This window comes from Sinohyriopsis cumingii, unplaced genomic scaffold, assembly GCF_028554795.1.
Source record: "Sinohyriopsis cumingii isolate HCF-2022 unplaced genomic scaffold, ASM2855479v2 utg002017l, whole genome shotgun sequence".
In the NCBI taxonomy this organism is placed as follows: domain Eukaryota; kingdom Metazoa; phylum Mollusca; class Bivalvia; order Unionida; family Unionidae; genus Sinohyriopsis; species Sinohyriopsis cumingii.
The window spans coordinates 2,407,576-2,417,394 of NW_028316105.1; the positions used below are offsets into that span (position 1 = coordinate 2,407,576).

The 9,819-nt window shown below is 35.4% G+C and overlaps 1 protein-coding gene across 2 annotated transcripts in view; it reads left to right on the forward strand.

Moving 5' to 3' along the window:
• The window catches only part of LOC149771251 (uncharacterized), a 123,299-nt gene extending 113,948 nt beyond the window's left edge, over window positions 1-9,351 (forward strand). Inside the window, exons 13-14 of one of the 2 annotated variants that reach the window (XM_089948681.1) lie at window positions 8,697-8,951; window positions 9,170-9,351. In XM_089948681.1, the coding sequence (XP_089804807.1) occupies window positions 8,697-8,951; window positions 9,170-9,205 (291 nt within the window). In that variant the 3' untranslated portion in view covers window positions 9,206-9,351. Of the gene's footprint in view, window positions 1-5; window positions 28-8,696; window positions 8,952-9,169 lie in introns of those variants that run through there. The other variant, XM_089948682.1, reaches the window with a different exon arrangement.
• The last annotated feature ends 468 nt before the right edge of the window (window positions 9,352-9,819 follow it).

Below are 9,819 nucleotides of genomic sequence, written 5' to 3' on the forward strand. Positions count from 1 at the left end.
TTTAGGAAATTGTTTCTGGGGAAAGATGTAAGTATATGAATTGATGTGCTTTAATAAAGCAATAGTTTGTGCGACTACCTTTCAGACTCATCATCCTTTTTATTGTTATTTGTTTCTAAGTTGTTCATGATGTATAGAAAACAATTTTTGTCCATGGCTTGAAGTTTGGGAAGAATCCAGTTGATGTGTCATAAAAAGAACATCATTCAAAATCACTATTACTGATAGCAGAACATTGTTTTTTGCACATTGAGTTCTGCAAATATAAGTAACCAAACATTGTGGATAGTTGTACTTGGTGTTAGGACGAATCCTTTATATATTCTGATAAAAAGGTCAAAGTCACTGACTCTGAGAAGAGAGATGGTATGAAAGGACTATTGATGGCCCAAAGGTTGAAGGTGAAGGTCATTGTAAGAATACAAATGATTTCTGAACAGTCATATTCTGCATGAAAATTCTGTAACAAACTTTGTGGCTTCCTTTACTTGGAGAAGCCTTTTGAATTTGCAGTCAAAAGGTGCGGGTCAGGGTCATTTGGAAAGAAAACAGTTTCCACACAGACATTTCAGTTATTGATCATGTCCTTCACCAAAGTTTCGGGAAAACTTCAACATTGGGTACACAACAATATCAATTTTTGGATTCAAAAGGTCAAAGGTCAAGGTAACTGTGACTGAATGATGAACAATGTTTGTAACTTTAGTTCTAGATGTGGGTTTGTGGAATTCTCATACTTAAGGTATGGAATAGTCCTGTATGTTTTGTTTTGAAAAGTGGTGCCAAAAAATGGGCATTTGCATCACTTTTGCTCTCGAGTAAGTACTTTGACCAAATTGTGTGGATTGCTTCCAATTAGGGTAATAAAATCTAAATTCTAGAGTCCAAGTAATGGTTCTGATAAGTCTAATAAGAAAAGAATGGTCACTACACATACAATTAGCCTTAAGATTCCATATCAAATGTAATAATCACTTAGAGCCTTTTGATCAATAATCTTTAGTGTCAACCATAATCTGCTGGTATCTTGATAGACAACTATTAATGACAGGGAAAGCCTATAAAATACCATTCACTTTTCATTTGTTCAGTTTTGTTTAGCTCTCCTGAGTATAGAGTTTATGAGATGGCCTATTAGAGCTCCACCCATTTAAACAAGTTTGTTATCGCTGTTCCTCCTAAACTTCTTAGATGATTGCCAAGAAACATTACACAAAAGCACATAAACAAACTGATTACATGGTTTGGTTGTTACAATTGAAAATGGTATAGCTCAGACATCCTTTCCACCACAGCAGCCACCTTGAAAATTGTTTAATGCTACTGCTTATAAACAGAAAGTACAACGCGACAATTTTAACACTGGAGAAAAGCATTATTGTAATTGAAAGAAGAGAAAAAGATGAAACTACTTGAAACCAGTAGTTTAAATGGTCAGTGAAACAATCAGGTTATAAAGGACAAGGAATAAATTAGAAATGATTGTACATGCTAAGTCATGTAAATACATCTTCAAATATAAATGATTTTAACATTTAATATTTAAAGTATCTATCACTTTTTGGCCATATAATTTTGTTTTCAGATGAATGAATGCAATATTTTAACAAGAACTATGAATACAGGATCTAATAGCTGTAAAGTGATTCTGGTTACTTTTCCTTCTGAAAAAATTCTGAAATCCTACCATGGATTCTGTTCTTTTTGTACAAGCCTACTATTGGAGACTACATGTCTTGAGAGAACATTTTTTGTTTTGAGATGGAGCGGTCTCTCAAGACAGGTTGTACCTTGTCTTCAGTTGTTTTTTGTTTTTACCCAGCAATAAAATATTGGCATCCTTTACTATATTTTGTGTGAACTATTCTTATATACAGTAAGTATGATTTAAATCCCAATTAGGCAGTGTACTGCCAACTACCTCCAGAAAATTTGATTTTCTTTAATCTTTTTTTTTTAGATTTCATTTTAATTTATATATTTATTTATTCTTGTATGAGTAAGAATGTAAGGGTTTTATGGATGTATAACTGTTTGATGAATAATTTTAAGTTTTCAGGTTTTTTTCCCTATTTAGTTTGAATTCTTTTCCAAAACTGAGTGCTGTCCAGAAATATTTTATTAATAGGGCTACAAAAATTTCATTCGTGGATTATTCTTTGATTATTTTCCGATTTGTTCATATTTTTTTCTTCTCACTTTACATAATTTTTCTGGAAAAGAAATTATTATATTTTTGAAAGCTTATTGTTTTCACTCTTTCTTGTGTTACTGTTTATTCGAGCCTAAACAAGTAACATAAGATCATCAAATTCTACTTTGGATTCTGGTATTTTTGTACAAGCCTGCTATGGGAGACCACACGACTTCAGAGAATATATTTTGTTTCGAGATGGAGCAGTCTCTCAAGACAGCTTTTACCTTGTATTCAGTTGGTTTTAGTTTTTCCCCACCAATGTAATATTGGCATCCTTTACTATATTTTGTGTCAGTTTCTCTTGTATCCATGAAAGTATGATTTAAATCCCAATTAGGCAGTGTAATGCGAACTACCTCCAAAAAGTTTGATTTTCTTTAATCTTTTTTTCAGATTTCATTTCCATTTATATATTCATTTACTCATGTATGCATCAAAATTTAAGAGTTTTATGGATATATAACTGATTGCTGTCCAGAATTGTATGAAAAATTTATGGAAGATATAGATTCATTTGCAAAATATAACTCTCATTTTTCTTTTTAAACTCATTGAGAATACAGTAATACCGGGGTAGATACTGAAATATCGCCTTGTGTCTAAGTTCAGTGGGCAATTCATTCCACGTTGCTGGGTCCTGGTACGCAAAAGAACGCTGTCCATAGGACTTTGTTTTTTTATTGGGTAAAATGAGTATACGATTGTCAGGAGAGTAGCATAAGTATCTTGCTGGTGTGTACACATGGGTGAGGTCGGATAGGTATGTTGGACTGGAGTCCGTCAGTACAACGTAGCACAGAGAACAAATTTTGTGTTTGATTCTGGATTGAATGGATAGCCAGTCTAGGGTACAGAGCAGTGGGGAGGTGTGCTCTGATCATGGTAAGTATGATCCATGCAGCTGTGTTTGAAATTTTTGAAGTTTCTGGAGTAGATATTGAGATGAACCAGACAGAATTGAGGTACAATAGTGCAGTCTTGAATGTACCAATGAACACAAGTTTTTTAGTGGCATCAGCTGAAAGATATTTGTGAATGGAGCTGATGCGTTTCAGCTCAAAATATGCAGCCTTGCATATGTTCATGACATGTTGGTGCAGTGTGAGAGTACTGTCCAGAGTAACACCTAGGTTCCGTACTGATTGTGTGAATTTAATGTTGGTGTTGCTGATATTTATTGTTTGAGGTAAAGGATGTGAATGAGAAAGTCTTTGTGTTGTGATCAGAATGACCTCAGTTTTATCATCATTCATCTGCAGTTTGTTACATGTCATCCATGATTTCACATCAGAAATGCACCTCTCTACACCTTGGCCAGTAGCATCAACTTCAGTTGGGTGGCTAGATTTGTATATTTGGATGTCTTCAGCATACAGTTGGTGAGACACTGGATGATGATCTATGACAATTGAGAGCGGCTGAGTGTATAGAATGAAACAAACAAGTCCATGAACAGACCCCTGTGGAACACCACAACATTGATCAACTGGGCTGGAGTGTATTCCATTTGCAGACACAATTTGTGTCCTGTTGACCAAGTAGGTCTTGAACCACAGTAAGGCTGTATCATGAATGCCAAAAACATGCTGGAGAGAGTGAAGTAATATATCATGGTCTATTGTGTCAAATGCCACAGACAAATCAAAGAGGGTGAGGACTGTAATCTTTCCGCTATCCAAAGCAGAGAGAATGTCATTAACTACTTTTAGAAGAGTATTGTCAGTACTGTGGCAAGGGCGATATGCAGATTGTACGTTGCTAAAAAGACTGTTTGAATTTAGATGAGATACAAGCTGGGACAGAAGAACCTTTTCTAAGATTTTTTATATGAATGGGAGATTAGAAACTGGGTGGTAGTTCTTTAAATCGTTATGGTCTAGTGTTGGTTTCTTCATCAGAGTCTTTACAATGGCAGTTTTGAAAAAGGATATGAATTCCCCTGATGAAAGAGCGGTAACAATAACATCAGTGAATCTATACTGGATCTAAGCACTCAAGCAGCAGTGATGTTGGAATTGGATCAAGTTCACATGACTTTGGAGCACTTGTCATCAGGATTGTACGTACGAAATCCATAGAGACAGCCCAAACCAAAATTGCAAGCTTGTTTTAAAGCTTGCAGCAAGCTTGCCACAAGCTTATTTATAAAGCTTGTGGCAAGCTTGTATTTGGAACATTGCAGCAAGCTTGCGCAAGCTTGTTTTAAAGCTTGCAGCAAGCTTGCGACAAGCTTATTTATAAAGCTTGCGACAAGCTTGTATTTGGAACATTGCAGCAAGCTTATTTAACAAAAGTGTCATAAGCATGCACAAGCTTAAGCTTGCACAAGCATGCGCAAGCTTGTTATTTATTTACCTAGTACAATAAGTATACACAAGCTTGCGCAAGCTTGTTACTAGCTTGTTGCAATCTTGCGCAAGCTTGTTACTAGCTTGTTGCAAGCTTGCAGAGATTTCTTGCAACAAGCATCTGGGCTTTCAAAAATCAGACATGATTGTGTTTTCCCCCCTGAAAATGTGAAGGGGGGGGTCTGGGAGTCCGAAGGCCCCTGTCCAAACATGCATTTTAGACTCAACTGCTCCTGGTGGACCATATTATCATAATATATTGCAAAGTTTTACTTCATTCCAATGAAGTAATCTGCATATTTAATGATTAAATAATGTAATCTTATAGTTGCAATGCAGTGGAAAACAAATCTGTTCCACCAAAACATTAAGTTTAATTCTATTGTTCAAGTTTATTCATTCACTACAAGCTTACCCAAGGCTGCAGAAGCTTTATGTGTTCCCCTAGCTGCAAGTGTCACGCCCCTATGAAATGATCATGAATAATGAATGAACTGGCATGAACTGTTCATGAACTTGGTTCAAGAACCATTCATGAAAGTTCATCAAAAGGTTCATGAAGTATTCTAGAATGTGCATGAACTGAAAACAGTCCACAAATTGGATCATCATCATTCATGAACAAGTGCATGAACATATTCATGAACTATGATGAACAAAGTCTCTCAATGATTCATGACTTCATGAACAGTGCCTATAAAACAAAATATGATTACCTGACAAGTCACAAATACCTATTTCATCATGAATCACACAATAACCTTAGATAGGGGATGGGGTTAATACAGTATAAAATGCAACATATCTTAAAAACTGTATTTGATTTCAGATAAATTTAAACTGACAAGTGATATTCTTTTTTTTTTACCCTTAGCAACACTTTTTGTATGTTCTGTAATTTTTCTTTGAAAAATGTTCAAGAGATATTGGGGCAGTTGCCTGCAATCAACTGTTGAAGCATATTTCATCGTCATGGGGCTGTCTTTCAGCTGGGGTTTCTCCTGACCAATCTTCTTCCAGAGACTGACCTGTCTGATAACTATTTTGTGAAGATGTTCAGGGTCTATAATTTAATCAAATCCTGTCCATTGTCACTACTGAATGTCTCCTTCTGCAGCTTAAGCTGTTCCATCCGATTACTGTTTGGATCTTTAACATTGTTGCAGCAGTCACAATTTAATGTCTCTTCCATCGTGGATCCTCCAGTTTTCAAATTTTCCTCCTCAACCTACAAACTTCATCCTCTAACAATTTTACTTTTCTGCTGTCTGGTCTGAAAAAAAGGTAAAGTTAGTTAATTACAGATAATCTCTGATCAACATTGTTTTTAGCCTTTAGCACATTATCATTGTACCCCACTTTACTTACTGGAATAATATGATCCAACTCAAAAATGATTTAATCCCTGACACATAATACTGAGCATTTATATTACTGCAGAGTTTTGTCACTTTTATATTAACTGAATCTGTCTAGCCATAGGTATGGTCACAGGAGACGGATGTTTTATTCAGTAAAATATGACAGGTTTTTTTTTTGACAACATCGTTACACTAAATAACCGTATATATTACAGACAACGGTTATTTCATGCCTTCAAATATTCTCGCCATTTTTTACTGATAAAACGCCAGACTTGTGTGGTATAGGCCCTTAGTATGTCACTAATGCATCCACTCCGACTCCGCATGTTGCGTATAGCTGCTTCCGGTTTCATCACGTTGTTATTTGCACTTCTTTGTGAACAGTTTCACGCATTAACTATTTTCTTAAGTTTTTTTTTTTAAATTACCAAATTACATCAGATTATAGAAATAGTGATGTCATGTAAAAGAAAACGATCTCGAACATCTCAACTCCTATCGATATCGTACCACGTCTGGTATCGAGAACTGGGGGGTGGGGTAGACCAGCAAGTTGTTCTCCACCTTTTTTTTTTATTCTTTGACTGGCGGCGGAGACCAACGTTGCTCTGCACCAGTCGTGCTGAGACGTCCGAGCTATGTCACCTCGGATGATCGGACCGCGCGCTATTAATTAATAAATTTATTTAGACAAAACTTTGTATCCAGACGGTAAGTATAATCCCTCTTCTAATGATCCACAGCGTTAAATCCTTTAGAACACACACTTTTTTAGTATAAATCCCTGTGAGAACAGAACACCTGTGTATTCATCGGCTGTTGACCTCAGATTTGAATTACACACGCATGCGTGTAAAGCAGCATCACCACGAGGTAAGAGTAACGCGTGAAAACCGTCTAGCGAGGCGTAGATCACTAGGAATTTACTGATGCTTGGGTGGGAAATGTGTCGTTACGGCAGAAATTTAGGAGATAGAGAGAGAGAGACTTCATGTCAGAAATGTGAGATAGAGTGAATGATAAATAAATTGTAAAACGACTACAAACTGTATTCAGATGTGAAAATATGCTACACAATAATAATAATAATAATAATAATAATAATAATTTATTATTATTACTAGTGGTAGTATCTTCAATCATATTTAATAACATTTACAATGGTATAAATGGATTTTATGACATACATACATATCTACATATTAATACTTTACATTGCTTATAAGAAGAACATGATTATTATGATGAATATTATTAATAACATTTGCAATGGTATTTATGAATACATACATACATACATGCATACATACATTACTTAACATTACTTATAACATTATTAGCATGATGAACTTTATTAATAACATTTACAATGGTATTTATGAATACAAACATACATACATACATACATACATACATACATATATACGTCTGTTATAATTTTACACCATAACTTATAACATCTGGATAATGTTATATTTTAATCAAAAACAATAGTTTCTTCTTCCCTTCTGATCACTGCATTGACAAGTGTTGCAACAATTTACATAACAGTTGCATTTGCCGCAAGAGCATATATTGCAACTTCCCGCGGAACATTCTTTTAGGCCAGCGGGAAGTTTATCCATTTCGGGGATCCACAATGCCTCAAGAATTTTTCTTCTTAAACAGACTTGACGATTTTTCGCAACTTCTATCATGTTTTCATCTGTTGTCGTCATCATGCTTGTCATGTAAGGTAGGAGACAAGCATAACCTTTTCTCCCATCTCTGGCACATCTCCCATCTCTTGCCAATAGCTCAGAATGCTCTTTGGGCATCCCCAAAGAATAACGATATCTACATCGCTAGTTTGGATCCCCATTCCGAATGCTACCGTAGCAACAAGACAGCGAATTATGCTTTCGGGTCTTCGAAATTCCTTGATAATTCTGTCCCGTGTCTCTTTATCCGTGGAAGAATGATACATTTCAATACTGACTATAAATCATAGTACAGTGAATCACGGACATATATTAAACACAGCATTTAATTAGTTTCTTAAATTTCACACCATAAATAGGCTATACTATTTGCTGGAACAATGTTGGTCGACAGTTAAAGGCAAAGCATCATACTAGGAACCATGGCAACAAGTACATGATTTGGGCCTTAGCATATATAGCAAAGAACAGTGAACACCATAATGTACAAGGAGGCCTCTGATGTGAGAAGAGCTGTAGATCTACCAATGTCCACTTATTTTCCTTCTCGAGAGGAGATACAAGCGACCAGGGATAGAATGGAAGCTGTGATGTCTCGAATCCTGACTGAAAATGTCCCATGCCTCTATCCACTGGCGGACCTTGTTTGTCATCATATTGATCACAAACATTGGTCCAAATCAAGGCGGAAAAGTGAAGTAGTATGTACTTGCCTGATATTTATACTAAATGCCATTCTCCTATCACGATAATAACAATGATCTCATTCAAACGATGTACTGTTCGTTGTATTGATGTATGTTCAACATTGTTATGCTAGTGCCTACGATTTGTCCGTGTTTTGGATTAAACGTTTACATGAAGCAGTTTAAACAAATGTACTTTTACGATCTGAGGCGATATGTGTGCACTTAGTTTTAGATTTGAATTGTTTTTCTTTTCTTACTCTAACAGGTTGAAAAGTAAGAGAATGTGCGTTTTTATTTTGTGGCAAAAATACAACAATAGCAAGTTGAGAAAATTATTTTTTGTCTCAAACGCTTTAACTGCATACTCTATTATAATTAAACTGTGTTCCATTTCACAGTTTAATATTGGTGTGATCCCAGAAAATCCTTCAACAACCGCAGGTGTTATTAGGATGCTGGAGCGGCTGCATGATTATGTTCCAAGAAGAGATGATAATCATGTGTATCCCATAGTGTGCTGGGGGGATGGCCTGTCTTGTGAAAGACACATAGATGCTCAAAATGCAAGATCCAATGCTGGGAATCCTGTACAAAGATTGGAGGGCTTGGTGCCATCACCTGGAGAATTTCACAAAAGAATACTACTGCTTCAGGTAAAATAATACACATCTATAGCTTGTTTTGTACAGCTTTATGATGGAAATTCTATTGTTTCAAAATTATCCGTATTCTGTTTTTTTGCACAAGTGATAAACATCAGTACCAATGTGCCTCACTTAGTCAAAATCAGTATCAATGGTCATATTGACGTACTTAGAATTTTTTTTCATATTCTCATTTTTATGTAAGATACATGTGTTTTCATTTCCAGACGAAGAATGGTTTTGCTCTGAAAATTGCAAAATGATATCAAGAAGGAAATCTAAGAAAAGGAAGAGCAAGAAAGACTCTGTAAGTGAAAAGGCTGCTGACCGTAAATTCGAGTATACAAAGACGATTCTCATCCGAGGGATGGAAGATAAAGTAAGAAGAGATGCTGTCAGAGAAAATGATGGCCCATCAATGGTGTCCTTTTGGAAGCAAGACACGGTCAAATTCCACAACAATAACCACAGAAGATACTTTATCCTGGGGCACAATCTAATTACAAGTAAGCCATGTAATATTTGTTTCAGAGCATTAATGTATTTATATGTTAATTAGGTCAAGCTAACTCCATCTAACATCTATGAAGGAACAACCTATATTGAAGACTTTTATTACTGTAATTATTCTATATTAGTTCATTATCCCAGCGACTATAAAGAACAAAATGGTTATCCATGACAAAACACATACAAGAAAAATCCACTAAATGCTTACTTGTTCATAATGTAATTTTAAAAAAAATTCCTGCTTTATATTTTTTGGGGTCCTTTTTTGCCGTACTTAGTGTTTGCTTTAGAGTTACTGTACAAAAAATATTAAAATGTCATGTGAAAATAAATTATAAAAGTTATTACAAGTGTTTAGTTGGATGTT